Source organism: Mus pahari, chromosome 5 (assembly GCF_900095145.1).
Source record: "Mus pahari chromosome 5, PAHARI_EIJ_v1.1, whole genome shotgun sequence".
Taxonomy (NCBI): domain Eukaryota; kingdom Metazoa; phylum Chordata; class Mammalia; order Rodentia; family Muridae; genus Mus; species Mus pahari.
In genome coordinates this window covers 64,741,755-64,761,630 of record NC_034594.1, presented here as the reverse complement: position 1 = coordinate 64,761,630, position 19,876 = coordinate 64,741,755, and the positions used below count along the sequence as shown (strand labels likewise).

At 37.3% G+C, this 19,876-nt stretch overlaps 1 protein-coding gene across 7 annotated transcripts in view; it reads right to left on the bottom strand.

Moving 5' to 3' along the window:
* Gigyf2 (GRB10 interacting GYF protein 2) overlaps positions 1 to 19,876 on the bottom strand; it is a 127,715-nt gene that overhangs the window by 90,331 nt on the left and 17,508 nt on the right. For all 7 annotated transcript variants that reach the window (XM_021199437.1, XM_021199438.2, XM_029539086.1 and 4 more), the window contains one exon: positions 7,724 to 7,806. In XM_021199437.1, coding sequence (XP_021055096.1) covers positions 7,724 to 7,764 — 41 coding nt within the window. In that variant the 5' untranslated portion in view covers positions 7,765 to 7,806. The remainder of the gene's footprint in view (positions 1 to 7,723; positions 7,807 to 19,876) is intronic.

Below are 19,876 nucleotides of genomic sequence, written 5' to 3'. Positions count from 1 at the left end.
TGGCACATTTAATCCCAGCTCTTGGGAGGCCAAGATAGGTTCTCTGGGATTTTAAGGCCAGCAGGGTATACTACCAAGACAGTCAGGATTACACAGAGAGACCTTGTCTCAAAAAAAAAAAAAGGAAAAGGAAAAGGAAAACTCTAGGGTGAGATGAATAGATAAATGGTTTGTACTACACTAGAAACAGCTAACTGTTTGGAGCTACCCAAAGTTCTGTTCAGTAACAGATAATAGATACACAAAATAGACTAAGTTACTTTAATTCCTAAAGGAAAATTCAAAAGATATTCTAAAATATATCCTCTAAAGTGCTAAATATTAAAAATTAACATAAAGACAATTAAAGTTGAGTAAATATTTGCTTATTATTCAAGAATGGCATATCCATAGTAAACATGTGTACACAGATTAATAATACTGAAAAAGAATAGACACTAGTATAGTGAGAATGGTTCTATCTTCTTATCCTGTTTAAAAACAGACAATTCTGAACATGTAAGAATTACAAAGCATATAACAAACTTAAATGTACCAATCACTCACGGCCAAAATCAGCAATCCATGGCCAACTTTGCTCTGTATCACTCCAATAAGCCTTTGAACTGATTTTGAGGGAAATTTTTGTCCTATCATTTTATAGGTAAGTTAACTCAGAGTTTATGGTCTTATCTATGATGTGGTTTTTAAAGCTTCTCTCTTCTCCATTTAAATTGGCAATTGAGAGTAAAGACCTGTAAGATATGTTCTGTTATTTTTGGAAACCCCTCCCCTGTGGTAGTATATTATCCATCATGAGGCACACAGTGCCTGGTTAGTGTTCTGTGTAGCTAACATGTATTGATAATCAATGCCTGGATCCCTAACTTCACTACAGTTGCTGCCAAGTGGTTCTATTCTACTGTACCTTCTCTTCTCTTGTAGCACTTTTCTGCAAAGAGAAACTTGTCTCTTACACCATTTGGTACAGTGACTCAATGTTATAGTTTACAAAGGGAAAAACCCTATCTCATTTTAAAAAAAAAAAACAAAAACAAAACAAAACAAAAAAAAAAAACAACCATTAACTAACATAATACTTCTCAATATATTTAAATTCACTGAAACTACTCTTAACAATGCTCCCACCATCTCATGACTAACTAGTAAACTATTCCAACAGCTCCTGCTGGGCCCTTTGGACATTGACCCTATTAAGTCTTTTCAACAGTTTATTTTCTGTCTACTACCAAGAGTTCCAGGGCCATCTTATATCATTTCTTGTATCAGTCTATGAACCCCCCATTTCTCCAAAGGAAGTACGAGGAGCACTCACTACTACTAAATTGGTCTTTTGTTTACTTTCAAGTTAATCTTGACAGCAATGTGGTTCAGTGTCCAAAGAACATACTAAAGACAGAAAAACACTCCACAAAAGAGTAAGCCAACCAAAAAATAAAGATCTTCAAGAAATTTCTTCCTATCAGAATCTTAAGAGTTGGTCCCTGTCTGCTGGGGATATAGCTCAGTTGGCAAAGCACTTGCTAGGTCATGAGTTCAGATTCCCACACACCCATTTTTTAAAAAGACAGAGAGAGAGACAGAGAGAGAGAGAGAGAGAGAGAGAGAGAGAGAGATCACACAGAACTAAGACTCAAGCCTAGGATTTCTGATTTAAATGACTATGTTATACTAATGAGATTCCAATTTTTCTTTTGAATAGTCAATTTATTTGCCAGGCACTAACTTTAAAATATTAGAAATTAGTTTTAGTATCTTCCACATCATACTAAGACAATATTCTTCCCAATAGTTTCTTTTTTATTTTTTCTTCCCAATAGTTTCTAACACCAGAGGGCACACCAAAGCTAGTTCATGTGAAAATCCTGGAGACTCGGAGTCACCATGTTTTACCAGAGACTCCCTCATAACCTAGGAACTCTAATTCTAAAACAGCTTCTCATATCAAGTTTCCCAATTCATTTACTACCCTGTCCCTTCCTATGAACCCCAATGACTTCCCAAAAAGGACCAAGAACTTCTTACAGGCACCATATTCACTAACAGTAACACTATCAGAGTTCCCTCTACATTATCTGTGAAGAAATTAAAGCAATTTCAAAAAGAAAAGAAAAAAAAAAAAAAAAAGATGGTTTATTGAGCTGGAATAAGCACTGTGATCTGACTGAAAAGTCTCCCTACCCAGATCCATGGAAAAGCTGAGCTGCATGAAGGAATACCCCTCCCCAAAGCGCACCAGTGACACCTCACCACTTCCGTACAACCCTCTTTTCTAGAATCTGACCTCCTACGCTCTTCCTAGTCTTTAAGTATAATATACATATGGCAGTGACTTTTTAATATAGCACCTCACTTGTAGCTCTGAACTACTCATCTTTCATTCTACGAATATGAATCACCACTTCATTATTTCCTTATAATTTCAAAACCCAATACAACCTGGCTTCTCCTACCACTGTATTACTCTACAAAGTGCTTTAATGCTGCAAAAACAACAAAAAAAAAAACAAACAACAACAACAAAAAGACAATGGTTCTAAATCCTGTGGTCTCCACCCTTCAAGAGTCCAGTCCTACCATATGTAGTAAGAGATAGGGACCAAACATAAGACTATTCAAAATTTACTTAAACTTATAAAGCAATTTGGAATATCCACATGCCTGGGAACCAAAAACCATTTCTGCATAAGCTTTTGATTTTTTAGTCGTAGTACAATCTCTCCCTTCGAGGCAGGTCTTCATATACAACCATATATAGTCTATGAGGTCCAACATGCCCAATCCCTTACTCATCACCAGCTTTTTAGTCCACATTTCCCCGTCACTCCATCCTCAGGGCTCACACTTCACCTTCTCCCATTTTCTACACCTACTCATGATATCTCAGTCTAAATCTCTCACACCATCTCTAATTCTTCACATGATTTTATTTTTGTTTTAACCTCAAACAATACAATTATTCTTATTCTATCTTCCACATTTCTCATTTCAAATGCAAATGTGACTAAAACTCTCTGATTCTTAGTTGGAGCACAATGGCCATATAAAACTGCCAAGTTCAGGAAGTGTGCCTCCAGGCTCACCTCTCCCACACTTCACATTTCAGTAAAGGCAAATGTCTTCAAGTATATGTCTTAAATCTGCAATCTCTTTTTTTTTTTTTTTAAGATTTATTTATTTATTATATGTAAGTACACTGTAGCTGTCCTCAGACGCTCCAGAAGAGAGCGTCAGATCTTGTTATGGATGGTTAGGAGCCACCATGTGGTTGCTGGGATTTGAACTCCAGACCTTCGGAAGAGCAGTCGGGTGCTCTTACCCACTGAGCCATCTCACCAGCCCCAAATCTGCAATCTCTTACATTCTTGTCTTTTAACATGCCCCTTCATCAGTCAGAATTACTTAAATATTTTTCTGAACCTTTATCAGGAACAGAGAAAAGGAAAGACTCTAAGGACAGCAAAGGTTAACTTGCAAATATCGGAAAGAGAAGCAGAATGCAACTCCAGACTAGTAAGGATGGGGAGGAAGGTTGGGGCCTACCATAGCAGGCACTTGTCAATTGGGTTTTGTTCTTTCAAACAAATCTTAATATTCTCATCTAAAACACAGCTCCTTTGGCTAGCAGCTCATCCCTTTAGCCCTTTTTAGAGGGCCATCTGACAGAACTTCTTTTTCTCACTGAGTAATCTAGCAGCCTCAGGTTATATTCTCTTGCCCCTACCTACCTTTGCCAATAAAGCCTGAAAGCCTTCTTTCAAGGAAAGTTTGTAGACTGCCTAATTAATAACTCTGTTGCACTGACCAAAACTGAAAAATAACAGTCTTTAATAGAGAAATTGGATCTTTCCTAAGACAATCGAATTGAAAAAAAGAGATATTAACTATTTTAACAAAGATATAAATTAAAGTGCTGGGTGGGTGGGAGGGACGGGGTTGCTCCCTCCTTTTGTAAGTAAAGACCTGAGACTTTTTTGAGGGAGGTAGGGAGGGTAAGAGAAACACCAGGGGAGTTTCCTGTGTGTCTTTCCCAGAAAGCAAGGTGTCTATAATTATTCTCCTTATAATAAAGTCATCTGAATAGAAAAAAACAAGTCATCTGGATTTATCTAAGTAGATATCTGATCCTTACATTTTTCTCAAGTAAAATTTGATTTTGAGGTGTTTTGAAAACACATTAGCAAAGAAAGTATTGTAGGATATAAACTCACATAAAAACTCTAAGAGGTAGAACTATAGGTAATTTAGACCTTTTCTATTTTTTCCCCCTCTATACTACCATTTCCTCCAGATTTTCTGGTTACTACAATCAAAAAACAAACAAAAAACAAAAACCTAGAAGACCTAATCTAAATCAAAAGTATTTAACAACAAAATCTTTTCAATATAGAATTTTAAGTACTCAGGAGGCAGGTGGAACTCTTTGAGTTCAAGGCCAGCTTGGTCTACAGAGTTCCAGGACAGCCAGGGCAACACAGAGAAATCCTGTCTCAAATAAACAACAAAAAGGTTTGTCAAAGACAACATAAACACAGAGGAAGTGAATTAAGTTCACACTATCCTTCTGGTAGTTAATCTGAAAAGTGTTATCTAAACCTTAAATTAAAAATCCAACTTTTGATTTAATAGTTCTACTTCAAGGAAATTAATCCAAGGAAAATGATAATAAAAATGATATAAACAAAACAAAATCATTCATAAGTGTACATGTATCATTTACAATAACAAAACACTGAAAACATCTTTACTTTCCAGCAATTCACTCATTCATTTAATAAACATTTATTGAGTGCCTATGAGCCAGGCACTGGAACTACAGCAGTAACAAGCTATACAACAATCCAGACCAAATGCCTGCTCACAATGGAGCTCACAGTCTAGTGAGAGCTAGAGGTTATGTTATGAGCAAATCACATTCTGACATAGAGCACTAAAGGACTTAGGGAATAAGTGAGGGGAAGTTATACAGTCAGGAATTCTAAAGTGGTAATATTTGGAGAAAGGCATTTAAAAACTTAATATTGTTTTAATACCTAGAAATGATTTTCTTCACTAAATTTGTCATATCCTTTTACACTATTTTGGTGAATCTGTAATGTGTTTCCTTATTCTAAATAAACAATAAACAATCTACAACCTAATGATTCTGTTGGCTTTAGTAAGGCTACACAGGTGTGGTCCTTCCCTACAATTTTCAAGGTTCTTCTATCAACACAAATGTCCCAGACAGGACTAAAGGGAGAAATGGGAAGATAAAATTTTCAATTACAAGTAAATTTTTAAAATTTCATTTTATGCATTGTGTATTAAGCATTGATTACTTCAATATGAAATTTTTTACATGTTTCAATATGGTTCAGAGTTACAAAATGATTCAACATAATCACTCTATTTGTTGATTCACAACTATACTGAACACAATTCCTCACATCAATATTTGAAATGAACATGTTACATTAAGAAAATGTGCCAGCAGTCTCCAATGACATGGCAGCTTTCTAGCTCAGAAGTACTTCAGTTGTTTAAGGACCTCATAAATTATCTTGTCTTGGCTGGAAAGAATTCACGGATGGTACAAATAAAGGCTGTGCCTACTAAGCTCTCCACACCTCAGATTACCTGTACTTCAGGCAACTCAGTCAAGGCTCCTGGCTAACAGTGCTTACAGGCTTATTAGCCTAGGTAACAACTCTGTTTAGGAATGGAGTTGATGACTATCCTCAGCTAAAGTTATCTCTGTTAAAATTAAACACTATACAATACTTCAGGTTAACAAAAAGGAGGACATGTAAGGCACTACAGACAGATTGAACCAATGGCAAAGAGACACCTGGAAATGATTTAATGTTTGGTAACACATGTTGTAGGACAGCAAACTTTCTGCAAAGGCCCAAAAAGGAAATGTACAAGCTCTGAGAACTAGGCAACCTCTGATAGAACCAGAGTAGCACAAAGGAATCAAGATAACATGGAAACAAAAAAGAACATGCTGTCTTCCAATCAAACTTTATTTACAAAAACTTTACTTACACTCCAACAGGATTCCACATGCCAACCAGTGATGGAAAATGTTAAACAAATTCAAGAATATCACCAGTTTGGTTGTTATTGTTTTGTTTTGAATTCTTTGGTTTTGGCTAAATTTTCTGGTGTTACTTTTCCACTACATATTATTATCAAGTGCTTTAAGAAGAAAACTCTTTAAAATTACTTAACAATTTTAATCATGGTTTTTACAAAGAAAAACGTATAGAATGTATAAATACAAAAGAAAATAATGGCAGAACAGCTGTACAAACCATGGTTTACAAAGTGAACTATATGCATTTAAATCCACCTGGTTAAAGGAGTTACTAAGATATAAAGACTTAGCTATAAGAATGTTAAAATGTTTCTATAATACTAATAGCTGAGAACAGCCTCCACATGCTCCATCTGGAGAATTGGTTAAATGATAGTACATCCATACAATGAAACTATTAAATAGAACCAAAAACCATTTATTAAAAGTTTTTTCTTTAGTTTTTTAAAGGTTACAAGATTGAATGCACAGTATGATCAGATTTTGTGAAAATAAAATATACATATACACAAACAAGATACATAAATCCACTTGGAAAGATAAACCAAGATATGTACAGTGTGTACTAAGGATCAAATTACCTAATTGTATTTTTTCCTTGCTTACTTATAACTTCTGATTTTTCTAGAAACAAAGTGATTTAATAATAAGAAAAGTATTTTTTAAATATAAAATAACTGAAACAGGTGCAGCATTGTTTAGATTAACATTTCAAAATAAACTCCAACTATAGGCAGTGTGTTGCTTCTCAGAATTTCAAATGCTTTCTCATAGTTTCTCAATGCTAACTATGAAGGTTAAGGATATCTAGGAATTACATATCAAAAGAAGTATGTATGAGCAAGTAAGTTTGTAAGACTCCTCAAACAAGGACCTCTTAGAGAAATCTTACAAACTACTACCTACACATAAAGAATGTTGACACTATTCCAATTCCTGCTTTAGGTACTGCCTTTGACATTACCAAAGGGGTTTGTTCCAAGTATGAATGGAAAGTTAACTATCATTATTCACGCCACTGAAGAGAGGATCTTCAATCACCAACATTGGGGGGGAAAGAAGAAGAGGGGGGAAAAGCCACACTATAATGTGATGGATCTCAAAATTCCATGAGAATTCCATATTCGGGGTCCAAACATATCTGTAAGAGACTCAAAGGTCAATTAATTGTTATTATGGCAAACGCTAACTCAGCTCTAGATGGGCTACTGCTAATAGCCAGTATTAATTCTGGACCACCTGCCTAGCCCATCAATAAAAAAATTTCAAATGCTTTATTAAAACTTTTTAATAGGTATATTTATAGCAGAAAACAATGTAGTAGAAAATATAGATATTAAATATTACTATTATAGTTTATAAATATTTAGGTATATACACAAAGGCTCAAAAATAATGTTCTAGGGTAGTAAATTACAGTTTTAATTTTGTAATCAACACCTAGCCAAACCATGAAAATTTGCAATTAGAGAATGCAGTCCTTTACCAAATTTAAGTTACTATAAGCCAGTCATATTTTTTAGCTATATACATGAAACCAAGTCTCAGAAATATGTGTATTTATATGCCACCCAGCACCTGAATGTGTCACACTAGTAAATATGTCATCCAATACCAAGTAGGATGAGACTGAAAACTCACCATTCAGGCCCAAAGTTTAGTGTCTGTGTTTCTGCTGCCATTCTTCTCCGTATTTTTGAAAAGATTTTTATGTGTGGAGAAACCTGTTAAATAGAAACATATCTTTGTCAAATAATGTCAAGAAAAAGAATACCAGGCCAGAACACATAGCCAGACAATGTGTGATCTACTTATAATCTCCTAAGAATGAGATTGTTTAATGGCTGTTTATAGCAATGCAGCTGGCCAGGGGAAATGAGTACATCCATCCTTCTCTTCCAACTTCGTGCTACATGTATTTGGGAAAAGAGGAATGGAGTACAATGAAATGTGTGACACGGTGAGAAGCAGACGCGGGGGCCTGGAACCACATTATAGGTATTCTACTTTAGCCTTAGCAGGGAAGAATAAATAAATGGTAGCAACACTTACATCTCAACTTCTGTCATTCTCTTGCAATAGGTCCACCATTAATCACCATGTGGTGTTTGGGGTTGAACCCAGCCCCCACACATACTACAGAAGCACACTAACACTCAACAGCCCCAGTCATCTTTTCCATTTTTAATTTCTTTAAAATTAGATTTTAAAATAAATAAAATACATTAAAATTAAAATATATCTGAGATGTAACTGTATCTACTATCCCGACATGACCCAATTTTGGTCCTAACTACCATTAAAAATGTCTTCAAACTGATTTTAATATAATACAAAGGAAGCAAAGCAATGGAACAATAGTGAAGTAACTATCATTGGGGAAATAAGAATGAGTGCTTTATAGGAAATAGAAAGGAGAGAAAAGTAAAATGAAAAAAGGGAAGAAGTTGAAGAAGGGATAAAGATCAAGAGGAAAGGAAGTCAGGGAGGAGGTAGAAACCAGAAGAGAAAAAGCAAACCCAAGCCAAAGAAGGTTGTTATGATTTGCTGCTCACATATGAAATGGCATCATCCAAATGCTCACACACAGCAGCCTTAAAACATTTAACAGGGGTAAGAATGACCAATCTCAGGCGTATACCTGAGCCTCTTACCAGATACTTGTGATACTGTGGCAAGGATATCAACTGAGTTCAGTGACAAAAAGAGGAAGAAGAAAAAAAAAGTCTCTGAAAAAATATTGCGGAGAAAAATAAAATAAAATAAATATTGCGGAGGCTGAAAAGATACTTCAGTCAGTAATTGCCTTGCATGCACAATGGACCTGAGTTCAATTCCCATTTAAAAAAAAAAAAAAAACAAACAAACAAAACAAGTTTAAAATAAAAAATTTGCTGGGGATAGGGGTGGCACACACCTTTAAACCCAGCACTTGGGAGGCAGAGAGAAGGGCTGATCTATATAAAGAAAACCTGTCTCAAAAAAAAAAAAAAAAAGGAGGAGGAGGAGGAAGAGAGGGATGGACAGAAGACAATAAAACAATAATAAGTTTAAGGGGAATAGAGTAAAGATGGAAGTGGAGGGCCAGAGAGATGCCTCAGTAGTTAAAACCAGTCCCCAGCAACTACATGGTGGCTCACAACTACTTGTAATGGGATCTGTTGCCTTCGTGCAACTAGGGCATATACATTAAATAAATAAGTAAATAAATCTTGAAGAAAAAAGAAAAAGATGGGAGTGGGGGGTGATGACAAAAACAAAGAATATATGGGAAGTGCTTATAGAAACCCACTACTTGGAAAGCTAAAACACAATTTTTTGTTTGTTTGTTTCTTTCTTTCTTTCTTTTTAAGGGCAGGGGCTTTAAAACACAGATACTCTGAGTGAGTAGATAATGTTTCCCTCAAAAGACATGAGTTATTAAATGAAACCATCAGTGGTCAGGGATGCCCCAAAGTCCCAAAATAACAGAAGTAATTGTCATTGTTCTTAGTGACCTACTAGAACAGCATGGTAAGACCCTATTAGTGATGTTACAACACTTTGGTTGTAGGACATAAAAAAATTAAGGTGGAACCAACCTGAAATTTGCCTTCCTGGTGGCTAGTTTTCATAGTGCTAGAAAGTGCTATACAGGAGAAGAAAAGCCAAAGGTATTAACCATTGATATACCAATGCTAGGTAAAATGTGTTCACTCATACAATAGTGGCATGAAAGTGATGGAGGTAAACTGGCCACTTTCTGACTAGAGGCCTGCTCCAAAGGGCCTAGTACTACGAGTATGGTCAAAAGCCCATGGCTCTCAGAATGTCATAAGCCCTAGAGAGGTACCTACTACTACTGTTTTGCTAAATAGACATTATAAAAGTGCAGAGACAGGAAAATCCCTAGGACTTGCTGGACAGGCAGTCAATCCAAACCAGTGCACTCCAGGTTCAGTGAGACCTGTCTCTGATAATGATGAAACGATGATGACAATGATGATGATGATAATTCGATGATGTGGAAATCAACTAAGGAAAACACCAAATATCCTCTTCTGGCCTTCATACTCATATGCACGCACATACACATAGAACACACAAATATATACATTACTCACATAGTACACATCAAATATGGCAAAAAAAAAAATTAAGACTAAACTGCTTATACTGTTTCTAAAGTTGCCACAAATACTAAATCACTGATAATACTGGAGCCAGGAGTGCACATACCTATGATTCCAGGCTATTTGTAATCCCAGCACACATGTAATCCCAACACTTGGGGACTAAGGCAGGAAGATTTGAGTTCAAGATCAACCTGAATTACAAGAGTAAGCCTAAATAAAACTGCTTCATCATCACTCTGACATATTACTACTACTGCACAGCTGGGAAAGGAGGGAGTGTGGGAAACTATGTTCTTACATGTTGTATGTGAAGACCAGAGGTGGCTCTCGGGTACACTCTTCAATCACTATCTACTTTCTACTGAAGCTGGCCAATTTGGTTAGATTAGCCAACCAGCAAGGCTCAGGGACCCTCCTATTTCTGCCTCCCCAGTGCTCAAATCATAGGCACATACCACTGTACCCAGGTTTTGGATGATGGTTCTAAGTAATCAAACCTGGGCACAATGCTTGCATTGCAAGTACTTTACCAACTTTTCCTTCTAACAGGTACACAAAAATAATACACTGTATAATTAAAATCTACTAAAACTCCCTTAATTAAAAGGGTTTTTTTCCCTTCTCCAATTTTCCTGTAGTGTATGCCCTAAGCCTGCATATTTGCATGTGGCAGGGGCATGGGCGCCTATGCATGTATGACCCAAAGTTGGTTTTAGGAATCATTCTTGATGGCATCCTTGAGGCAGAGTCTCTCAATCAAACCCAGAGCTCACCAGCATCAATCACTAAGACTTCCTAGGCAGACTCATCTGGTGAGTCCTTATCTCGGACTTCTGAGGCTAGAATTACTGGCAAGCCGCCATTCCCACCTGGCATTTATCTGAGTTCAGAGGAGCCAAACTCCAGTCCTTAGACTTGCATGATAAACACTTACATCACTAAGCTATCTCCGAAGTCCTCAAAAAGAATTCTTTTTAAAAATATGGAGGCCAGAGTGATGACTCAGTGGTTAAAAACACTGACTGCTCTTCCAGAGGACCCAGGTTTAATTCCCAGCACCCACATGGCAGCTTAAAATGGTCTGCAACTCTAGTTCCAGAGAATCTGGCACCTTCATACAGACATACATGTAGGTAAAAAAAATAAATAATTTTTTAAAAATTGAAAATATTGTGCCATAGTTCCTAAGAATACCACTTATTTTATTTGAGAAAAGGACTGACCCTGTAGTCTAGCTACACCCAATTTCTGCCTTATGAATACTGAGATTACAAATGTATGCCAATACATTCAGTTAGCATATTTCCTTCTAAATAAGTTTAAGAGCTTCACAATGGATGTGTCAGATCCAGTTAAACTCATAGTACATCCCAAACTAAACTATCAGGCAAAACTACACACTGTTTAAAAAGACAAGTACTTCCGCATAGCTTTCAGCCTTGTAACCTCACTGCCATGATCCATTTAGTATGTTTGTATAAGAATGTGAATGTTACCACCTGGTTACCAAATAAAGCTGCACCGACTGTTTTTAAAGTTTTTTTGTAATACAACACATTTAGGAACTAAAGAGATTATTGCTCTGAGCAGTGGTTAACACTACTTGCTACTCTTGCAAAGGACACAGGTACAGTTTCCAACACTCACACGGTGGCTCACAACTGTCTGTAACTACTATTTCAGGGGATTCAATGCCCTCTTCTGGCCTCTGCACGTACCAGAACACTTGTAGTGCACATATATATGTATAAAATAAAAATAAATATTTAAAAATTGGAAATTCTGTGCCAGGGTTCTAAGAACTGGCCACATAGTCCAGTCTACATCCAAACTCTACCTCATGAGTACTGAGGAGATTACAAATGTTTGCCAATACATTCAGTGAGCGTATTTTCTTCTAAATAATATATAAGGTTAAGAGCTTCACAGTGTATTAATCTTTTTGTTGCTATTGTTTGTTTGTTGTTGTTTTCTATGTAGATCTCACCATGTAGTTTTGGCTGTCCTAGAACTTGCTCTGTAGACCAGGCTGGCCTCACACTCAGAGATCCACCTGCCTCTATCTCCCAAGCACTTGCATTAAAGGTATGCTTTTTATTATTATTTTTTTTTAATCTTAAGGTTTTTTTTTTTTAAAGATTTATTTATTATATCTAAGTACACTGTAGCTGTGTGTATCTGACACACCAGAAGAGGGCGTCAGATCTCATTTTGGATGGTTGTAAGCCACCATGTGGTTGCTGGGATTTGAACTCAGGACCTTTGGAAGGACAGTCAGTGCTCTTAACTGCTGAGCCATCTCTCCAGCCCCAATCTTAAGGTTTTTTGAACCACTATTTCAAGTAAATTTTTTCAAATGAACTTTGAGGGTATGTCTATTGCAAAGAGGATCTATATTTCTAAAGCAAGTTAGGGTTTGAACTAGACTGGATTTAAAGAGCAAGCAGATTCTGACCAAAATGAAACTACTTAGTATTTATGAAAATACTTAAAAAAAAAAAAAAATCACTTAATTATTTATTTTCCTATTTAAGTTACTACAAGGCACGTATTGATCACATGGGCTTTCAAAGCACCAAACCCCACCACCGGTGCTAATAACAAAGAAGATACAAACAGAATCTGAGACTGGGTACAGAATCAACTCCTGACAGAAGTCTTAAACTGTAAGAGACGCCCCTAGACACAGGAGCATCTAGGGAACAAATGAATGAGCAAGGAAATCCTGTTCTAGCACACTTGACCATCCTGACTATAAACCTTTAGGTGCAGCAAAACCTCACAAACATCAAATGCTCCAAAATTTGAATCCAGCTATCAGTTATAACATGGTTCCCTAGAATTATTTCCTGATGTAAACACTTCTGGAGAACTCTAAGAACAATCAAAGCAATTAATTCTCAAGACAGCAAACAGAAGTGTTCCAATACTTTTCCTTTATGAATTAAAGGAGGGATTAAGGACTATACTCAATTCTGAGTTCCATACCCTAGGATTCTTCATCCCAATCAATTTAATACAGCGAGTTTATAGAGTTCTATGTTCTGAAGGAACTGTCTTACATAGTTTCTCTGAATTATAAATTAGATGAAATAAAACTTACACCTTATCTCTAAAAAGTATTTTCTAAAGCTATAGCTAAGTGCTGAAGTGAGAATAGTCTTCCTTTTTTATCTTTTATTTTTGGACAGGATCTCACTGCATACACTTGGCTGTCCTGAGGAATTTATTCTGTAGATTAGGGTGCCCTCGAATCTGTAAGCACCACTACACCTAAGGGGATCACTTCAAACCCCACCCAATCAAATGTGTTTAACTCAAACCTCTACAAGCCTCCTGACCATTGGGAAATAGCTCTGAATTTGTGAAACTTGGGATGTGAAGCTGACTCTGGTCTCTGCTTTGTCATGGTCCTTCATCTCTCTAGATAGCCTTCTCTTAAAACCAGTTCTTCAAGCCAGGTGTAGTGGCACACACCTTTAATATCCCCAACACTCAGGAGGAAGAGGCAGTCGGATCTCTGTAAGGCCAAGCTGTTCCAGGATAGCCAGGGCAGTTATACAGAGAAACCCTGTCTCCAAAAAAAAAAAAAAAAGGTTCATTTTTCAACCTATGACTAGCACTGTTTGGCTATTTTTGGCTTTTCTGTTTCTCCTTTTCTAATTTTCCCCCAGAATATCCATAGCTTATTTATTTAACTGTGAGCTCAAGTGTTGTCTTCTACTAAGTCCCTATGGATAGAACTCTGCTCACTTAAAGTGCAAAAGGGCACACAGGAAATGAGGACAAGTCTCTAAATGGCCTGGGAAAAGGAAATGTGAAAGGAAGAACGGGTCCACCATTCCCCAAATTACAAACTTGGGTTTGTTTTGTTTTTTTTTCCTGTATTACTACTTTTATTTATTTTATTTTTTATTCTTTGTGTATTATTCTAAACCAATTGAATTAGCCTACTTCAAAGCAAGCAGCAACAGGTATGGTACCATAGCTTTTGGAAATTTTACTGGTCAATCGCACTGAAAAAGCCAATCATGTGAAACTCCTCCCATTTCCCAATCCTTCACCTAGTCATTTTCTCTAAACTAGAGCTAAATCTTAGAGTCTTACATCATTTCGATAGTCTAAATTCTTTTAACTCATATCTAATTACAACAAAATTCCTATGCTAGATAATGCATGAACACTACAAAGGCAAAGGAAGAAATGTGTTCAAAGATAGTTAGTCTATGCTATATAGCCAGATCCTATCTCCAAAATAATTAATTTTTTAGAAATCCAATTTGCAAAGCCAGAGGTACAGCAATTAGGAGACACACGGCTCTTGCAGAGGACCAAAGTTTAATTCCCAGCACCCACAGAGAGCAGCACACCACTGCCTGTAACTCCAGCTCCAGGAACTTAGATACTCTCTTTTGTTCCCCCAAGGAGATGGAGGTGGAAGGATCAGGAGGTCAGGCAGCCTCAGCTAACAGTGAATTAGAGGCTAGCTTAAGCTACACAAGCTCTATCTTAAAGGGAGGGGGGGGGGACAACCTGGGTGAGGGGCAAGCACAGGAGACACATGCAATGTCTCTGTGCTAGAGGTTACAGGTAGAGAAGGCCATATGGTTAGACATCTGCAACAAACAACTTTTATTTAACTCAATTTCATCCCAAGCTTCCTCCTCTGGAGACTCAACTGTCACCGTGTTTATCCATATTCATGACATAATAATTTTAGCAAGTCAATGATTGAGCCGGGCGTGGTGGTGCACGCCTTTAATCCCAGCACTCGAGAGGCAGAGGCAGGCGGATTTCTGAGTTCAAGGCCAGCCTGGTCTACAAAGTGAGTTCCAGGACAGCCAGGGCTATACAGAGAAACCCTGTCTCGAAAAACCAAAAAAAAAAGTCAATGATTACTCTTGCCTTCCCTTAAGTTCTAACTTTGAAAGTGAACATGAGGGCTGGTGAGATGGCTCAGTGGGTAAGAGCACCCGACTGCTCTTCCGAAGGTCCGGAGTTCAAATCCCAGCAACCACATGGTGGCTCACAACCATCCATAACAAGATCTGACTCCCTCTTCTGGGGTGTCTGAAGACAGCTGCAGTGTACTTACATAAAATAAATAAATAAATAAAATATTTAAAAAAAAAAAAAAAGTGAACATGATTAAAAACTTAAAAAGTGTCTCTCCATACCTCTTTATACATTCACCTATACAAAGTGGAAAGGGGGATTAGCTATTTATATCCACAAACTAAAATTACACTATAAATCAAGGATACTTAACATGGAAAATGCCCTGGGTTCTATCCTTAAGGATTTATAACAGGGCATAATGGGATATGCCTGTTACCCCTAAAACTGGAGAAATGGAGGAAGATGAGAAGTTTAAGGTAATCCTCAGCTACATAGCAAGGTGGAGGATACCCTGGGATACATGAGACCTTGTACCCAAAGAAAATCCCATTATAGCCTCTATTCTGAAACATGCCTTCTCACTATAGCTGAACAGACAAATTCTAACATGTATACAATTAAGTCATAATTTTGTTTTTAATCCTTTAAAAACTGAGATTTAATTATTTTATTTTTAGTGTATGAATGTTTTGCCTGCATGTATGTATGTGTGCTACAGGCATTCCTGGTCCCCAAGGAGGGCAGAAGAGTGAGTTGGATCCCCTGGAACTAGAGTTACAGATGTTTGCAAGTCACTATGTAGGTCCTGGGAACCGAATCTGGGTCTTCTGTAAAAGCAACAAGTGTTCTTAGCCACTGAGCCATCTTTCAAGCCCCAAATCACAGTTTTTAAAAATTATGTGATGTTTATAAAAACAGGTGCTTCAAGTTTTTTGCCATTATGAATAAACACTACTTTAAACAATCAATAGTTATATTTTTAATACTGAACAGATTCCCAAAATCAGTTGTTTCTTAAAATGATAAACAATGATTTCCCCGTTTTGAGACTAGATTTTACCAAGTAAACTAGGCTGGTCCAGAACTCATTATCCTCTATCCTCTGTCAAGTACTAGAATTACAGGAGTGTACCATCAAGATCAGCAAGTACAGTGACTTTAGAGAAATACATTTCAAGTTCATTATAGGAAGTTTAACACTGCATACACTGTACACTCTATATAATTGTCTATAAAGATTCCACACTCTCATTTTTGTGTCTTTAGAAGGATGGGATAGGGGCTGGTGAGATGGCTCAGTGGGTAAGAGCACCCGACTGCTCTTCCGAAGGTCCGGAGTTCAAATCCCAGCAACCACATGGTGGCTCATAACCACCCATAACAAGATCTGACTCCCTCTTCTGGAGTGTCTGAAGACAGCTACAGTGTACTTACATATAATAAATAAATAAATTTTAGGAGGATGGGATAGGTTTAATGGCCAGCCAATTTAGCCTAGTCAGTGAGTTCAGGCATATGAGAGGCCTTGTCTTTAAAAAAAAAAAAAAAGTGGGACTAACAAAATGGCTCAGCTTGTAAAGATAATTGCCATTAAGCCAGGGGCCAGATTTTTGATCCCCAGAACCCACAGTAAAAGATTCCTGTAAGGTGTCCTCTAATTTCCATATGTATGCTATAACACATATACACACACAGGCTGGTGAGATGGCTCAGTGGGTAAGAGCACCTGACTGCTCTTCCGAAGGTCTGGAGTTCAAATCCCAGCAACCACATGGTGGCTCACAACCATCCGTAACAAGATCTGACGCCCTCTTCTGGAGTGTCTGAGGACAGCTACAGTGTACTTACATATAATAAATAAAGAAATAAACCACATATACACACATGGATACATGCACACACAGAGGAACAAATAAATTTTATTCTTTTAATTTTTAAAAAAAAAATGTGATTGGTTTCTAAGGAGCAACAGCTAATGTTGTCTTCTGGGAACTACATTTAAGCATACGCATATACAAACACGCCCGGCCCACAAATCTGCACATACACACACAGACACAAAGACAGGGACTCCATACTATATTTAGACTAACAGCAATTACACATAGGCAAGCGTTGAAACAAATATTAGGTTATGGCAAGATAACTTTGGGTAAAGTGCTTACTAAGCAACAAACATGAGAATCAGACTGCCAGCATCCACTTAAAAGCTGGTCATAGCAGCATCTAGCTGTAACAGCATCCCTAGGGGAAATAAAGGCTGAGAAAGAAGAATTTGGGGGTACCTAATAGCCAGTTGAACTGAAATTGAGCTTTTAGCTCAATGACAACTTGTCTCATCAAATAAGGTGGAAACCAGTACAGTGAAACACTAGATATTCATCTCTAGTAGGTATGCTCAATCTTGCTGTCTCTTTCATTCCCACACAAAAACATAGTAAGCCCAAATGTAGATTATATGGATTATATTAAATATACCAAATATATTAAGATTGTAAAGTTGGTGGAAGTGTGCCTGTCTAGCATGTGTTAGGTGTAAGTAATTCCCAGCACATACACACACAAAAAAAAAAACAAGGAGAGGACCATTGTTGATCAAAATTACTATGACATCCCCCAAAAAATACTAAGTCAACATGAACAAACACGTTTCCAAAAAGTAAGACTGCCAGTGCTGCTCATCTGCAAGAGTGTCCAAAGTCTTAAGTGGGCTAATACAGCTTAAAGATGGAAACTTTGTCAAGTCTAAAACAAAGGCACTTATATTACCATATGACATCAGTGCTCTTCCGAAACTGTTTATCAGATGCCGACCAAACACTGGTCCCTGTTGGGTTCTGGGCTATGGAGGAGCACTGCATTCAAGAAACTAAGGGGCTGGAGAGATGGCTCACGAGTAAAGAATACTGATGGCTCTTCTAGAAAACCTGGGTTGGCTTTCCAACCCACATGATGGCTCACAACCATCTAGAACTCTTAGTTCCAAGAGATCCAATGCCTCCATGTGCACCAGATACATACATACATAGTACATAGACACACATGAAGGCAAAACACTAATACACATCAAACAAAAATATATTTTTTTAAAGAACCTCCAAGCTCTCAAGAAGAAAACAAGATTTTAAGAGAACACAAAACTGAGCGGATGTTTAAGTCCAGGGAAGACTTAAACGGTTTAAGTGACAAAGGAAACAGGAAAGTCCCAGCACCAAGAGAACACTCTGTGGGTTCATTCTGCAGCTGCTACATAAAGGACAAGCTACAGAGGGCTGTAATGATAACAGCTAAGCCTTGAACTGTTCTTAACAATTTATAATAAGATGTTTGTTACAAATGTCTTACTTTTAATACAAATGTATTAAAGAGATTTAAACCTTAATATACATGAGTCATTATAAGTCTTATAAATCAGAATCAATCTATTATCTTACAACTAAAAACTTTTAAAATAGAAAACTAGGAGGACCTCAGTGGTTAAGAGCACTGGCTACTCTTCCAGAGGCCCAGGCTTCAACTCCCAAAACCCATATGGCAGCTCACAATTGTCTGTAACTCCACTTCCAGGGGATCTGACACATATACATACACTCAGACAAAACACCAATACACATAAAGTAAAAATAAATCATTAAATAAAAGACTAATCTCACAGATCAATTTTAACTTAAAAATACTAAGTTTTTCTGAACAGTACTATATTCATGTTCTTTTTTTTCTTTTTCTTTTTTTTTTTTTTTTTGAGACAAGAGTTTCTCTATGTACCCCTGACTCCCAAGTGCTGGGATTAATGGCTTGCACCACCACTAACCGGGGTTCATGCTCTTAAATATACAAAATCAAGTAAAACAAATGCATCCACACGACAAAGTGATAAGACTTCACGTGAAACACAAATCCTAGACCTCAGAGAATGACTGGCTGTAGGAAATGCCCAACACCTATTTTTCCTACTCCAGCTCAGAAGGCAGGAGGAGCATGAGAGCATGAGTTTTGGGCCAGTCTGGGGTAAGAACAAAACCTGGTTTGTTCCAAAAAATTAAACACGGCATTTGCTATTAGTCTCTTGTACTTTCCTGTCAAATATTTTCAAATGATTTTTAACCTCATGAAACCCCATCTAATCACTAATAAAAAGCAAATGCGCCGGGCGTGGTGGCGCACGCCTTTAATCCCAGCAGAGGCAGGCGGATTTCTGAGTTCGAGGCCAGCCTGGTCTACAAAGTGAGCTCCAGGACAGCCAGGGCTGTACAGAGAAACCCTGTCTCAAAAAACCAAAAATAAAAAAATAAAAAGATAAAAAGTAAATGCAAATATTCCAAGTGTTTTCCTACTGGAAAAGTTTATGAAATTTAAATGTTCCTGATGAGCAAGCCTAAAAAAGATATCAAATCTTCAACGTTTATGGGACCTCTATGTTTTTCTTTTACCTTGCACTCCTAGTTTCCAATAAAAAGGTGTCTATTTTTGGAGAAAAGAACATCTAAACTGCAAAAAGGCAAAAGCCATTCCTCCTACTAGAAGGAACTTTACTACTAACTGACAAGGCAGGACGCCCCTCTCCCAAGCTCTTCTACTCTCTCTCTCCTTTTATTATTATTTAATATTTATTATTGTAGCTGTACAGATGGTTGTAAGCCTTCATGTGGTTGTTGGGAATTGTATTTAGGACCTCTGCTTACTCTGGTGAACACCGCTTGCTCCTGCTCCATACCAGTTTTTTTTTGGTTTGGTTTTTTTTGAGACAGGGTTTCTCTGAATAGCCCTGGCTGTCCTGGAA